Source organism: Siniperca chuatsi, linkage group LG2, assembly GCF_020085105.1.
Source record: "Siniperca chuatsi isolate FFG_IHB_CAS linkage group LG2, ASM2008510v1, whole genome shotgun sequence".
NCBI classification, from domain to species: domain Eukaryota; kingdom Metazoa; phylum Chordata; class Actinopteri; order Centrarchiformes; family Sinipercidae; genus Siniperca; species Siniperca chuatsi.
Genome location: NC_058043.1, coordinates 35348411 through 35369609, shown reverse-complemented (window position 1 = coordinate 35369609; position 21199 = coordinate 35348411). Strand labels below are relative to the sequence as shown.

Sequence of the window (21199 nt, the reverse complement as noted above, 5' to 3'; positions counted from 1 at the left end):
GCATTGTACTACTGTATGCTCTCTTAGCTCCTGCTCTCAATCTCTCTCTCTCTCTCTCTCTCTCTCTCTCTCTCTCTCTCTCTCTCTGTCTCTGTCTTTCTCTGTCACTCTCTCTCGGCAGCAGCGGATGACCGCCCACCCTGAGTCTGGTTCTGCTCGAGGTTTCTGCCTCTTAAAATGTTGGGTCTCTGTAAATAATATTATAAAGAGTTTGGTTTAGACCTGCTCTATAGGAAAAGTGCAATGAAACAACTTGTTATGAACTGGCAGATTTGCCAGATTGCTGATAATTTGCCAGAGAGTCTTTCAGTATCTCAAATGAAACCTGCAGCCTATCTTGTTTCCATTTACTTTCTGCCTTGCGACATAGTTGCCTAAGAGCACGGGTGTCACTATTCAGCCGTGGCTGAGATTTGGCTTTAGGTATTCTGACTGTCAGAGGGGCAACAGAGTCCAAGATGTCTCCACAGATTGAATTAAACTTTGTGATTAATTGGTCCATGTTCAGCTGAAGGGGTTGGGCCTTAATACAGCAGAATGTAGAGGAGTCTCTCTAGGCATCTGAGAAATTACTTGCAGTAGATGTATTTATAGAGCGGGAGTAATGAACAGGTAATTGAGTATTAGGGACGGAGTGAAACAAGGTGGAGAACCTGATACACTGATGGTCTGAGACACCCAAATCCTCCACATCCAGAGAGGCACTGGTCAGACCAAGTGTAAATACTAGGTCCGAGGTATGGCCACAGTTGTGAGTTGGGCTGGCAACATGCTGAGTAAAGTTAAAATAGTTCCAAGAAATTCAGCCCTGGCATTGGATTGAATGTCCACATGAAAATTAAAATCCCCAGAGATTAATATTTTGTCAAAGTTTAAAACAACAGAGAACTCAGTTAGGAAGATGGATTTCTGTTTGGGCGCCCTTCATAGTTTTTATTAGAACAGCACACATTTGATTTGCTTCCCAACACAAAACATTTCTTAAGTACACAGTATAATAAAATTATGTACCTTGTCCATTCTCAGTCTGTGGACAACAGCCTCGTGGTCTTTCAAAATTCCATTCTGCTCACACAGTCGACCCAAGAGTTTCTGTGTCAGACAGGACACCAGGTGGTTACCAAATATATTTTGTAGAAACCAGGGAGAAAACATTAAACAAAGAAAGTACAAGAATGTATCTGTGTGAGTACATGCTGACAGTATAGGGCCAAACGTATATGGATACCAGCACATTACACCTATATGTAATATTTGAACATGTCATTCTTAATCTGCTGCTGTAACAGCCCCCACTCTTCTGATTTCAGTCACAAGAGCATTATTGAGGTCCAACACTGATGTTGGGCGGCAAGGCCTGGCTCACAATAAGCGTTCTAGTTCATTCCAAAGGTGTTGGATGGGGCTGAGGTCAGGGCTCTGTGCAGGCCAGTCAAGTTGTTCCACAACAAGCTGGGAACACCTGGCTTTGTGCATGGGAGCGTTGTCATGGTGAAACAGGAAAGGGCCATACACAAACTGTTGACACAAAGTTAGAAGAACACTGCTGTCTGAAATATAATACTGTAGCATTCAGATTAGGGGCCTAGACCGCAGATCAAAATATGCAGACTTAGACACATACTTTTGGCCATGTAGTGTATTGAAAAAAGTGTGAATCATCTAGGTGTAAGGGTGCATTTGTATGTTTATTATGTGTCTCTTACACTGGTTTCAATCTCATTGAGCTTCAGTGTGGGATGTAAGTCTCTGCTGTAGACATCATGGAAAGGAGGCACCTGTGAAAACAAAGGTTCAACAAATCATCATCACTCAAATAGTATAGACACTACCTACTCCAATGAGAGGAAAGCAAAAGTTCAGTGTTTACATTTTGTTCTTTATTCTGAGGAATGTAAAGCTTCATTTATTCAGAGATCAACATTTTGTTTGCAGGAGAGGATGTCTAAATGAAGAAACCTCTGCCACAAACAACATTATTATTTTACAATGAGCTATTAGTGTTTATTTTGCTGGCTGGGTTTTTATGTTTTCTGCAGCAAATGGCAGGTGATTAAGTCTCCATAAAAATACAGCATGTAACATCTGCCATCAGTAAGATGGAAAGAAGCCATTCTTCAGATTAAACAACATGTTAGCATACTGATAATGCATACCTGCACATTGCCTCATTTGTAAACGTCACAGAAGCTCTTTGGTTCATGTCTCAGAATGAAGAACTAAGTTGAAATATGTCATGATACATCTTGGAACTGAAAATAGTTAAGGGGAATGTTGTTTCCTCCCCAGCCACCCCAGCACCCCTCCACTGTACCCTGAACACAATTGTTACATCCACATTTACAATGTGTCCTCCTAAGATCTGTGATTGAATAGGAACATGATGAAGGGAACAGAATGTTGCATGACTTTCAGTATTATGACTGAAGACAGTGATGCCTGAAACCAATCATTACAACAGCACCATGTAAAGTGAGATGAATAGGAAAATGATTGGACACACTTTATGGATGTGAAAAATTAGCTTAAAGACTACTGAAGAGGGTTCCAAATAGACTGGAAGTACTGTGTACAAATGTGTCTTGTAAGTTTGAAGAGGTCAACAAGACTGTACATGACAACAGAGTGCAACACCATGAATGCCTTTGAGGAGAAACTGTCCAAAAGTGTGCACTGTTATCCCCATGTGTACAATTCATTATGTCAAGACTACAAAGAAGGTGGGACGCAGCTAGCGGGAGGCTATTCACCCTCCTTTCAGACGACACCTTGTGTGACCTAGTTTGTTTGAAGCATACAAAGGCCCCTAACTCAAAGAGTATGAAAAATAGTTTAGTTATTTAAAATTATGCTGAATTACGACGGTACATTGTCATTACATGACAATACAGTCTATTCTCCAATGCCTAGTTAATCATTCACCTTTTCTTTATTTATCTATTTATTTAGTTATTGCTAATGAAAGGTACTGTTTTGCCCAGAGCAGCGTCTGGCTGCAGAGGTCTCTTTCAGGCTGTGTATGGCCCCCATCAAACTCCACCAATCCATTAGTTTAATGTTTAGGTTAGCGATGACTGAGGTTAGGGTTCAGGGTCTATCAATCCTAGGGAGGATTTGTATGCAGCCTAAGAAGAAATGCTACCTGAGAAGCAAAACTCATTATCCAGTGTACTCACTGCTGTACCTGAAGCTTTTGGTATGAGTTCACACTAATAGTGGAAAAGGGCTAAAGCTCAAATTGTCATTCGCGTAGCCATGAGTGTCCACCAGGGTTCATGTGATGCAAACTTCTTCATCTGCCCATGCCTGCAAGGGTCCATAGGTGTCAATGCGGATGTCTGTAGAGATGTCCACGTTCCACCCAAAATATATGATTGCACGGGTGGTATGCATGGACGTCACAAGCATATCAGGGCCTTTGAGGCCTTTAAAGGGCAATGAAATACTCCAAAATGGACATATTAGTGAACAGTTCTACTAATTCTTCATTAAGTGTCTGCGTTGGTGGACAGTTCCAAACATGTGCGGTCAGATTCAATTTATGTCACACAGACCCTCACGGACCCTTGCAGCCAAGCAGAAGTAGAAAGTATGATGTGAGCTTAAGAAGGAATGATGGAGAATATAACCATGGATCTGTTGGATTGTGAGTGTCAGTTTGGAGCACATGCAGGCGAGACAAGGACTGAAGAAAAGAGAGGCAGGCTTGGGTAGGTATGGAATATCTGGTCTATTAGTGTCCAGGCCTGTAATGAGGACTAAATTGGACTAGACTGGACTAGCCAACACTGGCTAAGAAGTTCCCTAATTAGTCTTAAAGTCAAAAAGGTCATTCAGAAGAAAACCAAGCGGGAAAATGGAATTACTAGTTAAGGCTTAACCCATAAGAGAAGCAGGTCTGATGTAGTGCTGCCAGCTGAAGCCTGCCTCCCTGTGGTGCTCTCTCCTCTCTTACTTGCACACAGAGCTTTGCTGTTGAGGATGAGCGCTCCACCATTCGGGTAACCGTGCCAATTAGGTAGCTTCCCTCGAGCACCTGAAGATTCAGCTCAGATTACACAGATCTGACAACAAGCTCATGTAACAGGTTGACTGGAACTGTGTTAGGATAAGCTAATAATAATTTTTTAAAGATAATTTACAAGCATCTTTTGGAAGGAAAGAAGAAAGACAGGAAAGGAGACTGTAATAGGGAATAAAGGAGGGAAGGAACACTGATAATGGGAAACACAGTGTGTGTAATATGTAAACAATACTGTGTGTGTGTCCTCTTACCTGTTGGTCTAAGTAATCCAGGTTGCGCTGGAGCTGAAGGTCTAATATGTCCTCCTGAGCCAAGCAGCAGCAACAGCGACACACATGGAAATCACACAGACACATACTGTACAGATAGAAGGCTTTCAGAGAAGACAGCAGCAAAGCAAAGCACCACAACCGATCTGCAAATCACACTGGAGGCCAACAGCTCCTGGGCAAGGATGGACCTCAACACTTTAATAAGGATTAAATAGGTGTTAATGTCCGGGCAGTTTGTGACTAAAAGCTGCTAATTTTTAATGTTTGTGGGGTCTTTTTGACAAAAAAAAACAAAAAAACATTTCATCTCAAGTCTCAATTGCTAGCTTGTTCCGGGGCTTCATCAGTCTTACTAAGTCTTCCTCAGCAGATGGAGTTTGATTAGTTGTCATGGAGATGGTTTAGTTGTTATTTCGTGGCCTAAGTATGCAACGTCCGTCGAGTATGGAGGGAGATGGCAATGTCTGTGTTCAAAGATAGACTCTGGTGTCAGATGTGAATGTCCTCCTTGATCTTTCTCCAGTTGTCCACTGACTCCTGCTCGATGACCTTTGACCCCCTCCCAGATAATGCTGTGAGCTGTTTTGGTCTGGTGTTCCCAGAAAGCTGATGTTGTCTGTTTCCGCTGTTCATTCAGTCACTTGTCTGGGTCTTGTTCACTGTGCTCACTTGTGACGTGAAGACTCTGTTTAGTTGTTCTGAGAGTCACATAAGGGAGTCCCACTGCGCTGCTCCTGGTAGTCCCTGTTCATTTACAAGTGTCCATTATGGTCTTAAGTCAAAGTGGGATTCTCATCGTCCACTACTTGTATCTTTTGGCCCAGAGTGCCCTCCCACCCTCCTCACCACTGATAAGACGCTGTGCTCTGTGTAGGAGGCTCCTCACCACTGATCTTTGATGTTGTGAGTGGTAGTTAGAGTTCAAGTTGAGTGGGTGGGTTTCCTGTACACTGCGGTCTTTATGCTCCCATCAGTATTCATGTGATGTGTTAGATGAAGATGGAGAAATAGGTCATGTGATGACCACTGAGAAAACTCCATCCACTGATGAAGCCCATAAGACATGGGTGAAAATTTCTTGAGTTAAGATTATTTTGTCAAACTACTATTTCTAATTTCAAGAAATTGTAGGCCCCTTAATGCTTAAAACACAGCTCTTTACCGGAACACACTGTGTATCCTTGAGGCCTAACAAATGTGCTCAAAGTATTTCCTTCTTCATAAAACATTGACAAAACCAATTTGTTGATACCAGCATTGTTTACAGTCATGTTAGCAGCTAGTTAGCAACTTTCTCCTTCCCTGCTGTTCGCTGAAGCATTGCAATGTTTCTTGGTACATTACTGCCATCAGCTGTCGATCAGTGGATTGTGTATCACGTCACCTTCATGCTAATATGAGTATGGCCATCCTCATGCAGACAAAACAGGGACCTGCTCATAAAACTTTGCTCCACAGCCCCACTAGTGTCAGAAACTCCACAGGTGCTGGGAAAAATACCTGGCCGTGTTTTTTTTGTTGTTTTTTTAACTGGCGGAATTGAACATGCAACATTATCAAGTGGCTTCTGTATAATATAGACCTTCATGGAACTGCCTTATGTTCCATTGATCATGAGTGAAATTGGTGGTGGGGATGGAGGTTGGTGCTCTCGGTCATTAAGTCATGTTTCTCTTCACACTCATGCACACGAGAGTGGTGCCAGGCAGTAGAGAGGAGTAGAAGAAAGAGAAGACAGAGGCAGAGAGAGAGATGTGTACAGGGTTACGACGGAAAGACCAAGAACAGATGTGCGAAAGAAAGTCCACAGCTGCAAAGCTGCAAAGAGTGTGTGTGTGACTGTGTGTGTTATCCACTAGATGGATATGTACTACAGCACATTAGTGACACATACCATTTTATTGTGGATGGAAGGGGATACAGGGTAGTTGTAGTGGTATAATCCTTGGCTTAAGGACCTCCTATCGCCAGGGTAGTCATACTGAAGGAAGGGGGGAAGGAAATAAGTAAAGAGGGAAGAGAAGAATGGAGGCAAGAATGAATGAAAGTTGTTAGAGTGGAGTAAGATGAATATGATTACAGCACATGGAAACAAAACATTAATCTCTCACTCTTTCTTTCATTCCCATTGACTTTTTGAGAATCTTGTTGTACTACTTGAGGTCATTTGTGGTCTTTATCTTCTGGAAATGGTGTGGGAATAAAAAAGTGACATTGTAGAATTCTGTTTTGATTGTGAGCCTTAATTCTAATCCTCGATGACACTTCATTTCATTTACTTATTTTCATTTAAATCACAACCTACATTCAGTCTAATTATCAGGAAACGCATGGGATAAAAGCTTGACCCCACTAAATGAAGACATCTGATCCCTTCTGTAACTGTCATAGAATCCAAATAAGTGAGTTTGTGGCCTGTTGTTGTAACAAAAGAAACTGCGGTGGCAGTTACCGTGTATATCCACTGCTACACACACACACACACTCATCGTTTCACCTTTGGTGAGCTGAGGGATCTCCTCAGGCTGTAGACAGATGGATCAGCATAGATCACGTCGTCCCTCATCCTCCCTGGAAACCGGTCAAAGCGAGCAGATGGCGATCGAGCCGGCGAGGCAAAGTTGGGTGGGACCGGTGAGTATGGCCCCCCCGATGCAGAGGACGGTGACCTAGGCACAGACCTGGAGCGTGGCTGAATGGACAGACGCCTCATGGATGTTTCCATCCCGCCATAGTACTGAGGCCCCCATTGGTCCCTCGGCATTGGGGGTCCATAAAGGTGATGGGGCCCGTCCCTCAGCGAGTGGCGCTTCTCCTCGACAGTCCAGCGTCGGTCGTATCCCCCCACAGCAGAGACTGAGCAGATGCTGTCAGGTCGGACCCCTGGCGGATACAGAGGGTACTCCTCCACATACTGGGGGCCACCAGGGTAGCCACAGTAGTCAGCCGAGACCCCGCGGCTCACTGGGTAGTAACGAGATGGGCTGGAAGGACCGGAAAAGATGGAGATTATTGCCGTACCTCGAGATTAAAGGCGTTTAAACCAGCAACAGTCTGAAGTTTATCTGTCAGACAAGAAAGAGTTTCCCCTCGGGGATCAATCAAGTGTTTGATTCTGATTCTGATCAGTGTAGCCTCTTCATTTGTTAAATAAAGGCTAGACTAAAGTAAAGAATGAAATGATAATTTTGGCTTGAAGGCCCACTGTAGTTCAACACACATCTCATGCTACCTTGAAAATACCTTTTTATTATAATAACTAAAATATATTTAAAATATTTACTGTGCACATGGAAATTAAATTCATTAAATAAGCCACTTTATGAAGCAAATTCTGTAAATGAGGCATTTTGAAGGTGTAGGACAGAAGTTTGTCCTGTATGCTCAGGTAAATGATATTAGTTTTGTCAGGAATCTGCGGATCTCATGGTGAAACTGAAACTTTACTGATTTGAAATACCAATTAGTTAAGCTGTGATACAATTTCATGACATCAGTACGTTTGGTGCACCGACACAACATTCAGCTCATAAGTAAAGTAGCCCCAACCTTTAAGTCCGGTAGCACCAACTGGACTGATTCTGTCCTTGTGTATTAAAGTTGCAAACCAATAAACTGTGCTGGAGATAAACATTCTCACGTGTAGACATTTTATACAGTTATAGCATCTTTCAAATCAGTCTGATAAGATAAATATTTGTGTAGAGAAAAATGAGACATTGGTGCCACGATGTCTTTTTTCTAAAACTACGAGTCATTAAATCACAGGTGTGGATCACATCTGATTTTACATGGGGGCTGGAGCGCTTACCAAGCTCAACGCAGAGGTTCTTACTGCATGCCATGAAAATAATGACCAATATGAATAATGAAGGTGCATGTGGGGGGACACCTGCACCTGGCTTAGTGAAATGATCACCGTGCCAGCGTAAGGCCATTGTAAATGACGTACAGTACAGCAGCACCATCAGTGTCCTTACAGTATCTCCAGACCCCTGAAGCATCCTCTGAAGCTAAGTGCAAAGAACAACACAGAAGAAGACCTCCCGAGCGAGACAGGTGTTATGTGTCTCCTCTTGTCCACTGAGCTACCTGTTGATGTCCTCCTGGGAGGCCATGCCTCGCCGCTGGTTGACCCACTGCTGCAGCTGGGCCATGGAGCTCTTCCTCTGGGCCACCCTCTCTGGAGCCGTCCTGGGCACAAAGCCCCTCCTCAGCACCACGTTCTCCTGCTGCTCCCTGGGGCCGGCACCCCCCTCTGGGTGTCCCTGAGGGGCGCGATGTGCACTGTGACTCCTGGACGGAGGGGGTTTGCTATTGCTGTTGTGGGGCATGGTGTTGCGAGGACCGTAGCTGCCCCACCCATTTGGATGGTGATTTGGGTGGGGGGCGTGGCCAGGACTAGGTCCTCCCCCTTCATCTTCACCTTCTCCTCCACCTTCTCGTCGTCTTCCGTCAGTCCTTGTTCCCTCCTGATTGGAGCGGGGGGTGGAGGGTGGGGGTGTCTCGAGGCTGTCGACCCCGTTGATGGGCAGGTCGCTGTCAGCTTCACTGTGTGTTTGTGTGTGCGGATGCTGCTGTGTTTGTGGGTCGGGTGCCCGGGTCACCATGGTGCGGTTGAGATCAGCTGTGGTGTCCGAGTTTGTTCTGTGAAGTTTGAAGGAAAAACAAAGCATGAGAAGAGACAGGCAGCTGCTGTTTCGGGAAGCTCAGCACCAGGCCAAGGAACTGCGTTGATGATCGACACATGTAATAAACCCTGTTATTAGGCATGAAGACTTTTGTACTTTCTCCTTTTAACTCTATTTTCATGCCAATTCAACAAACAAAATGTTGGTTTGTGTTCACACTGACTCATTACAAAAGAACCAAGAGGTGTGAACATGAAGTCTTATGGACAGACAGGTAGCTCTGACAGTGGACAGTTCATCATCAGTGCAACACAGAGCCAAGCGGCAAATGAGCGTCCTGCTGTACTAATCTGTATCCTATGCAGTGCCTGAATGCAGAGACACGTTGTGCTTGGACCTGTGTCATGTTGGTGACTTGATTGGTTCAAGTATTTTTTCATTTTGGTTTTGTTTTTCTGAGAAGACATGCAAAGCTAGCGTGCATGTCTTTCCCATCAGTTTGTTGCTGTACCATGAGTTCATTGCCTGTCTGTCTTTGGCAGCATGTGCACCATGCAGAGCTTCAGAGCCAGATGCCTAGCTACATGTAAGCTGAAGTTTGTGACATATGCTATTCCCCAGTAACACTTTGTTATTTATATTTATTATTTGAGCATAACATCCAAGAAATGTAGACCAAGGGGAACATTTGTTTCTTATTCAAGAAATCCTCCACAAGTGCTCAGCTTTGTAACTAAGAGAAAATCAGTGCTTGTCAAAGATATTGTTAGATGTAGATGTATGATAAATGGAAGACAATATGCAAGTGGAAATACCAACAACTTGTCTCATAGCGGCGCGCATCGCTGCCGATTACAGCGTCGTTCCTGATAGCACCACCAGATGGCACCAGAGTAAGAACATTTTAAAAATCTAATCCTATGCATGGTGACTTTAAGATATGAATAGCACATATGAGTCCATACATTATTGCCGTGACTGGACATATTGGACAGGCCCAGTCAAATGGAATATGAGTGCCTGTGTGTGTTCTGTACGTTCAGTGTGAGCAGCACCTCTGTGTCGGCGGGACGGTGACCTCTGCAGCTTCGCTCATGGCTCTAATCCACTCCTCCTGCTCCTCATGGCTGTCTGTGCTGAAGTAGTATGTCCTGGTCCCAGCATGCTCCGCCTGCATGCAAAACACAACGGGACCCTTTAACTCCCCGTCCTCACCCACCCCCTCCTCCTCCTCCAACCACACCTGCAGAGGGAGACAAAACACAGAGAGGCAGCACATGAGTAACACAGACTTAGACCAGGCAGTGTTTTTATTATACTCAGCATCCCCATCATCTTCATCAGCAGTAACTTCCTCATGCAATAAGAAGCATGATATTAAAGATAAAGGCCAGGTAAAAGGGCATTCAGCTTTATGACAACTCAGGGTTTATTTTCACATCAGACAGGTTGGAAACAAAGCAACAGTTTATCCAGATTTTCAAACTGAAAGTGAGTACACTTGAAATGTTGCTGATGATCCTTCGTTGCATAAGAAACCTGAGAGCGCACATCTGCTGTAAAGTAAAGGACAGTAGCTCAAACAGGAAGTGGGTCTGGGTCTACGGACAGTCGTAAGCTGTCCAGATTGTGAAGCCCCGTGAGGCACATTTGTGATTTGTGAAATTGGGCTGAATAATAAAATATCCTTGACTTGAGTTGAGTTTGGGTAATCGTTTTAGTTTGCTTCCTTTCTCTCTTCCAAATAACTTGTTTCCAACCTGTCTGTCTGACTGCTGATGTTTCTTGCCCTGACGTCTTTGTAGCATCTGTGTTCCCAGATCTCAGCAATTAACTTTGTGAGTACAATGTTGCTGTTACTGATAAAATGAAGGGACATACCTACGAAAATAAGACCCAAGTTGTGATAAAACAGAATGATCCGTTTATGATATCCATGCACAATCCTCTAGTCGACTGTTGTCACGTTCAAGCTACACTCAGTGATTCTGTTGCACCCCTAAATCCTTAAATGTCCTCCCAGCTCTTTTCTTATGTTGTGAAACTCTAACCAGTTCACGGCTGAGTTTTAAAACACGGGAGGGTTGGTAGAGGTGCTACTGGTTGTGATGACAAAATCACAGGGTGTGCCTTTGAACAGCCTTTGAAAGGCTTGACATGCAATCAATAACAACTTGAACAGTCCAAACAGAACAAGACAAGACTGCATGAATCCTTCAACTGACATGCAGACATGCAGTACAAGAGACGTAATCATGCATCCTTAGCAGACGGGACAGTCAATAAAAAGAAGGGTAGTAAAATATCCACACTGTACCTACTGAACTTTCTACCACAACAGGAGACAGCAGGGGCCAGCAGAACTCACAGGGGCGGACCAAGGTGGGAGGGAGAGGAGACAGTGAGGGGGGAAAGGTTAAGAGTTGTGGTGTCAAAGGTCCCGGATCACTGCTGGTTGGCGTGATGTTAGGGCCTGGATATGTACTCTTTACGGCTGTCTTTTGTTAGACGAGGAAAGATGATTCAGATCATCCGGAGCCTCTAAAAGAGCCTCTACATTACAAAGAAGATCCACACAAACTGTATGAAGAGGCTAAGATGGGCTGAAACAGTTCACTTTAGTGTTTGAGAACAGAAATTTGCTCCGGTTAGATGGTTTCAAAGCCATTTTCACTGTGAAGGGACACACAGGTATTACAGCTCATTGTAGAGCACCTCCACATGAACAACTGACAGTTAACAAAAATAGCCAACATCTCCCTGTGGATTACTGCTCAAAAATAAAATTAATGAAATAAAACCCAAAAATAATAATCATAGTTGAACAGGAATAAATGCAGCAATGGTGCCATCTACTTATGGAATATGTAAGCCAAAACAATTTTTAAAAATGTACCACAAGAGGGCAGCACAAGCAAAGAAGTTACAAAAATACGCTCTGACTGATTCCAGTCCCCAAGTGATGAAAAGCCTGAAATTTAAATACCAGTTCAAAAGTCAATATCTGCAATTCTGACTGCACATGAGCTTCAGAACCTGGTTCCTGAAAGACTGGCTAGGAGCCTCGTGTATCTTTTACACATAAAACCTCATTCTGCAACTCCAGACATCAGATACATGTAGTGGAGGACACGTAGAAACTCTCCCAGCATGAACATACTCAGGTACTGGTATCTCAAAATAGCACTTGGGTACTTGAGTAGATGAACATAACGATCAGGCATCACAATGGCTTTTCTGTCGCACGTCCATGTTGAGAATGGCATCAGTCATGACCACTCATCTGCATTACAGAGCCAAAGTGTGTCGGTTTGGTCATATAAGAATCCGGTTGAAAAGTAGTGGATATGACACCCTCGTCTGTATTTGTGCTCTTATTTACTGTTTTTCAAAGAGTCCTGATGACCGGACTGCCACATGGGATCCAGTCCTGTCCCTGCTTTTACCAGATCCTCCCCAGCAGCACACTCTCCTTCCTAATACAGTGCGTGCAAATATGTACAAAAGATGTGTAGACACGACATTTTAATCCGATTTTCAACCATGAACCCTCATTTCTTTGTTTAATTGAATTATATGGTTATATGGTATTTGGTGTTTGTGTGTCAGTGGGGACGTGAACGGATATTCGACCTTGGTTGCTGAGTACAGCAGCAGTGACTGAAGAGAATGTGTGTGTGTGTGTGTGTGTGTGTGTGTGTGTGTGTGAAGGGGGAGGAGCAGTACTGCTATAAGACATCAAGAGGAAATGATGTCACTGAAAAACAGGAGTCACTTCCTTCCACCGTGGAGCACTGTGAGGCTCCGCCTCCAGCAGTGACGCGAGGTGATGCAGTTGGCTGAAATGGCTGAATAGTAAGAGGCAGCAGTAACCTAGCAACAGAGGTGGGGCTGTGGGAAGACTGCGTGTGTGTGTGTGTGTCCCTCCTCATTGTCCTTCCTTTGTTCATGCATTCAGGTGTTCAGAGAAGGAAGGATGGATGAAGGAGAAAGGAAAGGTGGCAGATATCAGCAGAGTCGCTCACACTCGCCTTCTTTTTAATCACAAAAATACATTTCTAATTATTTATCCTTTGGAACAAACACAATAACAAAGGAAAGGAAGGCCATTGAGAGGGAAGCAGAAAGGAGGAAGGAAGGAAGGAAGGAAAAAACAAAACACAGAAAAGAAGGGTAAAAGAAAGAGATGATCACTTCAGAAATATAATGAGAAAAAATTAAAAAGAGGGAGAGAGCAGCAGAGCAAGCGAGGAAGAAGGGGAGGAAGGAAAGTAGAACGAAGGACGGGAAGATGAATGAAAGGAGTGACTGAAGGAAGAACAGAGGGAAGGAAGGAAAAGCGAAAATAAAACAAAGATGTACAGATAAAGAAATACAGAATGAAAAGGAGGGAGGGAACAAGGGAGGAAGGGAGGAGGAGGACAGAAGGAACAATAACAAGCAATAGAAAGATGATCAGATAAAGCTATACGGTGAGAAAAGAAAGAAAGAAGTGAGCGAGGAAGGGAAACAGCCAGAGGACGACGCACGGTGTGAACACACACTAAAAGACTGTGTTCAAATGTGTTCACTTTACACTTCATGATGTGTGTGACAGAGGAAATGTGTGTGAGCGTGTGTGTGCACACTATAGTTGGATTAATGATTGACAGGTGTCATTAAAACCGTACAACGTGACACCTTAAACACAGTTCAACCACCGTGTTCATGGTAACCATAGCAACAGTACTTGTTGCACTGACAGGTGTAATGAAAAAGTCCAGCCACTACAGTCACTATCAAATCAAACAAGGTTCAGGATTCACTCTCCACTGTCAGCCAATAGCCTGTTAGCAGGAATTACGTCTCATCGCGGACGCAATGAGACCATTTTGGCGGACATTTAAGGCCGCGTTCAGACCCGTTCCTCTAGCTCTGTGTAAATAAAACGCAGCCATCATTCAAAGCAGAGGGCTGTTGAAAGCAATGCTTTGAGCGATTAAATGACCGTTGCCACTAAAATCTTGAAATGATGAGGCGCTGTGCAGCGTGTGGTGTCTTGGTCGTCTCACCGGCACCTGAAGCGCACTTCGTGCTGCAGTATGGAGTGTAGTCTGCCTCGACACACGCTTGTTTTTGGATCGCGTTATAGAGCAGTAAGACACAACGCACTTCCTCGTGCAGTGGCAGTGGAGGAAGACTGCACTCTGTATTTCTCGTCACTGTGGTCAAGCTGCTTGCAGGCACGAAGCACCTTCTCTCGTAGGTACACACACTAAATGAACAGCAACCCCCTCGTCTACATGACTCTATATAGTCCTCATTAGCTTTCACAATTACGTGTGGATGGGAAAGTAAGCATTGTTATGGTTGAACATCCACTTTGTAGTTGCAGAGTGGATGGCAAGGTGGGAAAGCAAATGAAATATGTTGTCAAAGAACATGTTGTCTGATTCATTTGCTCTCAACTTGCCTCATTATGTTGAAAAAACACATAATTAGTGTGGCATTGCATTTCTTTGGTCGGACTGAAATGATTGATGTCAGATTTAACTTTATTCGGATCGTCGATCTTATTCTGAAGCGTCCAGTGTTTCCCGAGTCTTGGGTTCAAATCCCACATAGTTGTCATTTTCAGTCGGGCTGTTCAGCTGACTACGTGTCTCTGCCACAGCGAGCAGCCAGAGTTCGAAATGTTCCCAGTGCTGAGCAGCAGCCGGTGGGTGCTTTAGGTCATTTTGAAGATGCACACTGATGTAAGTCAGTACCGCTAAGTGTTGGTCAGGCTTACGGCCACTGAGGTGTGAGTTTGTTTCTAATAGCCACTGTATATTATTTCATCCTCCGCCCGTAAGGCTTGATGCACTTGCCTTTTGCCAACATGTACATGTACACTTCATACAGAGTTTTATGCTTCAATGCAAGCAGTACTGTTTACATACTTGGCCGTGTACTTTGTATGCACTTGGAGGATTAAAGTGTATATTCACTAGAAGGCAGATCTGGGCTCATGTACAGAAAAGAGACCACACGCTTTAATAGTTTCCCCGCAAAACATTCCTCCATTGTTGTTCAGAGTCTGCTGCAAGCCTCACTTCACATCCTGATATGCTGCTTCCACCGTTTATCAGCTTAAATGCTTCTGAGGACGCACGCAGCCAGCAGTCAGAAGGACACACACATCACTGTGCTGAAGGCTGATGTTATCAGAAACCATCTAAGGTGGGGTTAGCTGCGTTTGGGATTTTCCCTTTCAGTTCTGAACAGTTCTGAACTGCTTCGTCACATAGCACTTTGATGTGTGATTTACAGGTCATTCATTAACTCATTACAGTTGAGAAAATGGCAACCTGACAGTCTTTATAAAGTGCTGAACAATACAAGGACTGTTACAGACAAACCTGTCCATTTGTCTGGGTGTTTCATCATAAAAGTATTTGTATGCAGTGGCGTATTCACAGCCACAATGTCCTTAATATTTACTTACAGTAAATAGAAGTCCAGAAGTATTATCAGTAAAATGTGTTTAGTGGCCTCTGTGAGGTTGTTATATTGGATTTAACCTGTAATAATGTGTTGCATTAGGAGCTATGTACATGTAGCGGAGTAAAAAGCTCAATATTTCCCCCTGAAATGTATAAAGTAGCACCAAGTGGAAATAAAGTAAAGCACAAGTGCTTTACGTCAAAATCGTGCTTAAGTACAGCACTTGAGTAACTGAACAGTTAAAGCATCCCTCTCTAACACACACACACACTCACACACACACACACACACACACACAGTGCACCACAGGCCTGTTGTGTTGCTGTGCTAAAGCTCATCTCACTGAAACATAGTTTATGGCTGAGAAATTCCTGTTACCTTCTAGCTAAATGGCATGGTTCACATGTTGCCATGGCAACCATGCATCCATGTGGATTTTTTGTTGAGGGGGGGCTTTGAGGTCATTTGCATCATGTCTGTGGTCTTCTGTCAGAAGTGCCACTGACATCCTGACGAATAAACTGCTGTGTACTTCACGCAGCACATCACCACAAAATCGAGATCACGTGTAACATTAATGTCGTCATAATGCACCGATGCTGACAGCGTCTTGTTCTGAATATTCAGTGTGAACTTGTGTCAGCGCGTGTGTTTGCGTGTGCATGTGTGTGTGTGTTCATCCAGACTCCAGGAAATGCACTACAGCCATTCAGAACGCAGCAGCAGTCCCTGGCTGTCCTCACACACACGCCATGCATGCTGTGAACACTGGGAACATTTACACGTTGCTTTTGGTCAGTCTGTCTTGTTAATCATTTCCTCATTAATGCAGCAGTCGTCAGTTAACTGAACCCCGAGCTGTTGACTTTAAGTGCAATTTTGCAACCTCTAAAATTGCATTTTAGTGTGAACACACCTTTAGACAGAACAATCGCTTCCACAATTCAGCTGTGCTTCAAGCCTTGGGTAGCTGTCTGTCCTGATGTGGGGCTAGAAGGGCAGTCATGGGGTGTCAGGAAAATGGATGGAAAGGGTTCTTCCTCCGAGCAACATGAATGTGCGCAGGAAAGTTCATGGTGATCTTCCATTAGCTTGTTTTACATTTCCTGAGCCCGCGGGCGAATTGTCGCCTGATTCACCAGAGAAGGTTGAGGGTCCACTAAACGTATCATGAATCATCCTGTGGGCAGTGTGCCTCTCCATACTAAATGTTTCCATCCTTACATCCCACCTTTAGGAGGCAAAAATCAAATCATCCAGTGCAATTTGGACTTGCTTAGGCAAAACTGAGGATAATGATCCACCTTGCCATACGCAAAAGACACCAGTGGGGACAGCGTATCACTTACTGGACCGCAGGACAACCATGTAAAAAGGTGTATGACTTCATAGCAGCAGCAAATCCCAAATCTGTGTGAGCTACTCCTTCATCCCATGACTCCTGTACCCTTGAAGTGCCGTGAAGATAGCAAAGCAGATGATAATAATACGGCCCAGATGGAAAGCAGGCCAGCTGTCTGTCCCTCTCACAGACATACCAGACTGTCAACTGATTCATGCAGCCATGCAAAAGAACCTGACGGAGCAGCGAGAACATTTCACTCCCACCTTGGTGATAACCCTAGCCTAACCCTAGGGATGAAAGCAATGCTCACCTGCACAACAGATCTCAGGCAAGTCACAAGGAGGTACTGTATCAACTAAATGTGCTAACAAATTTTAAAAGTCAATAAAAATGTTACTGTAACAGTGTTTTACGCCATCATGCACTGACACTGTCCACTACAGAACCTGATGATAAAAATAACGAAATGTTACTGACTAGCTGTGGTCAGAACATCAATAATGAGCCACAATGAGTGCGTCGTTCTGTGCGGAGTATATTCTCCAACGTGTCTGCATGCGTTTTCCTCCACAGTCCAAAAATATGCAGATGCTGTAAATGTGTTCCCCCTGTGATAGGCTGGTGATCAGTCTGCTGCCGCTCACACAACAGGATAAGTGGATATAGGAAATGGATGGATGGACGACAGCATAACTTTAGCACTAACACCGTACCTTCAGCCTTGCTATTAGAAAGACCGGTAGGGGTGCGGAACATCACAGCCTCTTACGACAGCTCACAGGTGTTGTTAGTCTGGTTTGGTTTATTGCTAAACTCTCTTTGCACCCCCATACTCCCCAGTCTGTGTTTGGGACAGGGTCAGGTAGCAGTGGACACGAACACAAGAACGGAGAGAGAGAGTAGCACAAACGCCCCAAAGGAATGAACACTCATCTCCTCACAGCCACACGACACTTCTGTTGAACTGTTTGCTGTCAGGAAGGGTGAGGCTAAGCTCCACTGCGCACACACACATACACGCCCAAAGGTGTAACCCTATGACTCTGGCTGTTGAGTCACACACACACACACCTAAAGTTTAATAATTTACCCTCTGAGGGGGTAATAAGAGCTAGGTATTTACGGCTGTGGGCTGTGAGGAGGCTGCTTGGTTCTGCACACACATGTTTTGCGGGCGTAATCCTCATACAGCCTCAGTGCGTGGAACGAGTGGCATTTCTCTTGCAGCACACACAAACACACTTTTGTTTGTGTTAATTAAAACACTGAAAGGGCGTGAATTAAGATTTGCAATGGTAACGTTCAGAACAACAACTACAGACCAGAGTTTTGGTTTGATTTGAAGACTGAGACACAACAACACCTTGAGATTTCTGTCCGTGCTGAACGTCTCCTGGCTGCGGCCGCACCTCCACAGAGTCAGGGAGTAAAGCTACAGGTACAACAGGTTTGGACAGCTCTCTGATTCAGCTGCCGATCGAAAACAACACTCCTAAAGAGCAGAGGTCTCTTCCATGTAGGTGAACAACTCAGTTAGCTGGATGAGACTGTTTACAATTTGACATAAGAACCGGATTTTCTATTTCGCAAAACAAGATTAAAATGTAGTCTAGATTCTTGTCAGAGCCACAAATCCTGCAAAGAAACAGACCCAGTCAGGCTGAGCTGCATGAAAGATAAAAGATGAAAGTAATCTGATTATGAACTTGTTTGCAGGTCGGACTGCTTCTTTCTGTGACGACAGAGTTTGTTATTTAGTATGAAGTTCTTTTGTAGGATTCTTTGGTTCTTAGTCATGCTAGCGGCATGGCTCTATGCATGGCAATGTCGCTCGCTCAGTCCACCACTTTGGTCCACACTGAAATTCTCAGCAACTGCTGGAAAGATGGAAACTTGGCACAGATGCCCATGGCTCCCAGAGGATAAAGCCCATTAACGTCGGTGAGCCCCTGACGTTTCCTCTTGGGCTACCATGCAATTTTGTGTAAAATATCCCAACAACTATTGGACAGATTGCCATGAACTCTGGTACACACAACCATGTTCCCCTCAGGATGAACTCTAATAACTTTGGTGACTTTCATCTAGCGCCATCATCAGGTCAACACTTTGGTTTATGACCAAATACCTGCAGAACTGATGACATTCCCATCAGACTTTGTGCTCCTATTAGCCTTACTGCTAATTAGCAAATATTAGCCTGCTAACATGCTAAATTAAGATGGTGAACATGGTAAACCTTTACCTGCTAAACATCAGCATGTTAGCATTGCCACTGTGAGCATGTTAACATGCTGACGTTAGCATTTAGCCTAATCCCAGCCTCACAGACACTGGTGTGGCTGGAGACTCTTAGTCTTGTTGAAGGATACAGGTTTAGTAAAATCTTTTCCAAAAGGAAGAGCGTTACATATCAATATTCAAAAACAGAACCATTCCAGTTCAGACACAAGTGCCTGGACCTGCCAGGATCTACTGAGACCTATGGAACCACAAAACACCAGCTCCATTCAGGCACTCAGGAGTAGTTAGATTTGTGATGAGCTCCTCTCACCCCTCATAGCAAAAGTCACTGTTCCAGACAGCATTTTAGTCACTGGAAACACCATGTGACCTTCATCACAGACAGGCTTAGTATTATTTTTAATATCAGCATTATTTAGCAGTAATTATTTAGATCTAATCTAACTTATTAACACAGACAGTTTCAAACTGAAAAGTAAAATATATGCTGTGAACAGCTACAAATGGGGCTTTTCATGGGCATCTATCATACAGTATCGGTGTGACGAGCACAAGTTTTATACATTTAGATTTATTCAATCAACTTGTTTTTGTATTACGTGACTTTCAATTAATCACCATATTTTGACAGTTCGTCTATGCATCCAGTTTATTCCTAATAAGGATTATGCACTGGGCCAAAGACAACGAAAACCCCTTAGACAGATCACTAGTCCACATGCATCAGGGTACAGACAAACGTATATATATTTATGTACACGAGCCGTCCCGTCTGAGGGAAGAGTCCTTAAATGATGTGGTCTATGAATGTGTAGCCTTTGGCCTGCTGGGGGCTACACCTGCACCTCCTCCCTCAATGAGACTGTCCGCAGAGGATTCACAATAGATGCACTGTGACTTCCCAACCCGAGCTTCACACACAAACATATCGAGTGGCTGACTCACAACAGACAGCCTCAATGAGCCGTGACGCTACATGCCTCAGGATGGAAGACACAGTACAGACTACAGCTGGTCAACCAGTGCATATAATCCATTTACCCATAACCTTCATCGTCATGTAGATCCTCATTATTTATCTGACGTTGTTATCAAGAGCAACACTCAGTGGGGAGGAGGGGGAGGCTCAGTGTCTTGCTAAAAGGATCATTCTGGTTTATTACAACTTTTTACGACCTGTCTGATCATCTGACTTCTTTTTACCGATGTTGGCATGTTCCCAAAACTCAGCGCAATTTACTTAGTGAGTACAGTGACAACACCTTCCAGTTAGAGGACAAACACTCTAGTGATTCATTGCGAATGGAAAACATTTCTGTCCAAACAAATCATATGTTAAATGAAAAAAAACTTGAATCAAATATCACTTGTTTTCTATTTTGGACAAGTTGTTTTTCTTTCAGCCAGAAATGCTGTTGTATGTTATCCGAGCTGTGAACGCAACTCCTATGTTGATTCAAAATGTACTGGAGTTACAGTCTGTGTCTCCAACAAAGCAACCCCCAGTTCATGCCGTGTATTCAGACAGGTACCAGCAGGACCAGAGGCTGTGCACTCTGTGTCGCCTGTGGCTCACTTTGAACTGACACTTGTCGCAAACAGAAGTGGTTGGACAGGAATCACCATTCAGCTTCGAAGGAGGCATGCTGGGACAGGACCGCAGAGAGTCTGAGTCTGAGGGAGCTCGGAACAACACGCAGTCTGCTTCAACTGGCCAGAATACACAACACACTCATGTCACGAACACTTATCTGTCATTATGCAACTCATAGTTCCAGCATGCCATCTGTCTGTACACTCTGATCCCCATACCTAAGGAATGACCAAAAGAAGTAAATAATACTGAGAGCTGAATACAAGAAGCTGCTTATGTCTCAGACCTGCACTGTCTACCACCAAAACAACGCGACGTCTGCCATGGCGCTGCGTCGGCCAATCACGTGCAAGCTCACATTCCTGGTGGATTACTTTGTAACGTTTCTACTTTTTACCTGCTGACCGTCACAACCAAAGATACATTAGCTGCCGCAGAGTTGGAACACCCTGTGCATTGTTTTGGCGTCTGAGAATTCCGATTCACAGATCTGTTCCGCGAACTGGACTTAATCTAATCGTTTGACTGTGATGAAGGCGCACCTGCCGTCGAAACGTGAGTCATTTCATAAAGTTTGTTGCCTTAAGTCTGTGTGCTCCAGTACACTTTGGATCTAATGTCTGA

General features: G+C 44.1%; 1 protein-coding gene across 20 annotated transcripts in view; it reads right to left on the bottom strand.

The window, feature by feature from the left end:
* The window catches only part of plekha6 (pleckstrin homology domain containing, family A member 6), a 120250-nt gene that overhangs the window by 21557 nt on the left and 77494 nt on the right, over positions 1–21199 (bottom strand). For 12 of the 20 annotated variants that reach the window (XR_006380429.1, XM_044219355.1, XM_044219492.1 and 9 more), the window contains 8 exons: positions 9983–10170; positions 8389–8943; positions 6794–7280; positions 6191–6277; positions 4276–4329; positions 3956–4036; positions 1707–1778; positions 1012–1092 (listed from right to left, as the gene is read on the bottom strand). Coding sequence is in view for 19 of the 20 variants with exons in the window: in XM_044219355.1 (XP_044075290.1) it covers positions 1012–1092; positions 1707–1778; positions 3956–4036; positions 4276–4329; positions 6191–6277; positions 6794–7280; positions 8389–8943; positions 9983–10170 (1605 nt within the window). In the remaining variant the exon portion in view is untranslated. The remainder of the gene's footprint in view (positions 1–1011; positions 1093–1706; positions 1779–3955; positions 4037–4275; positions 4330–6190; positions 6278–6793; positions 7281–8388; positions 8944–9982; positions 10171–21199) is intronic. The other 8 variants (XM_044219411.1, XM_044219450.1, XM_044219472.1 and 5 more) reach the window with 5 other exon arrangements.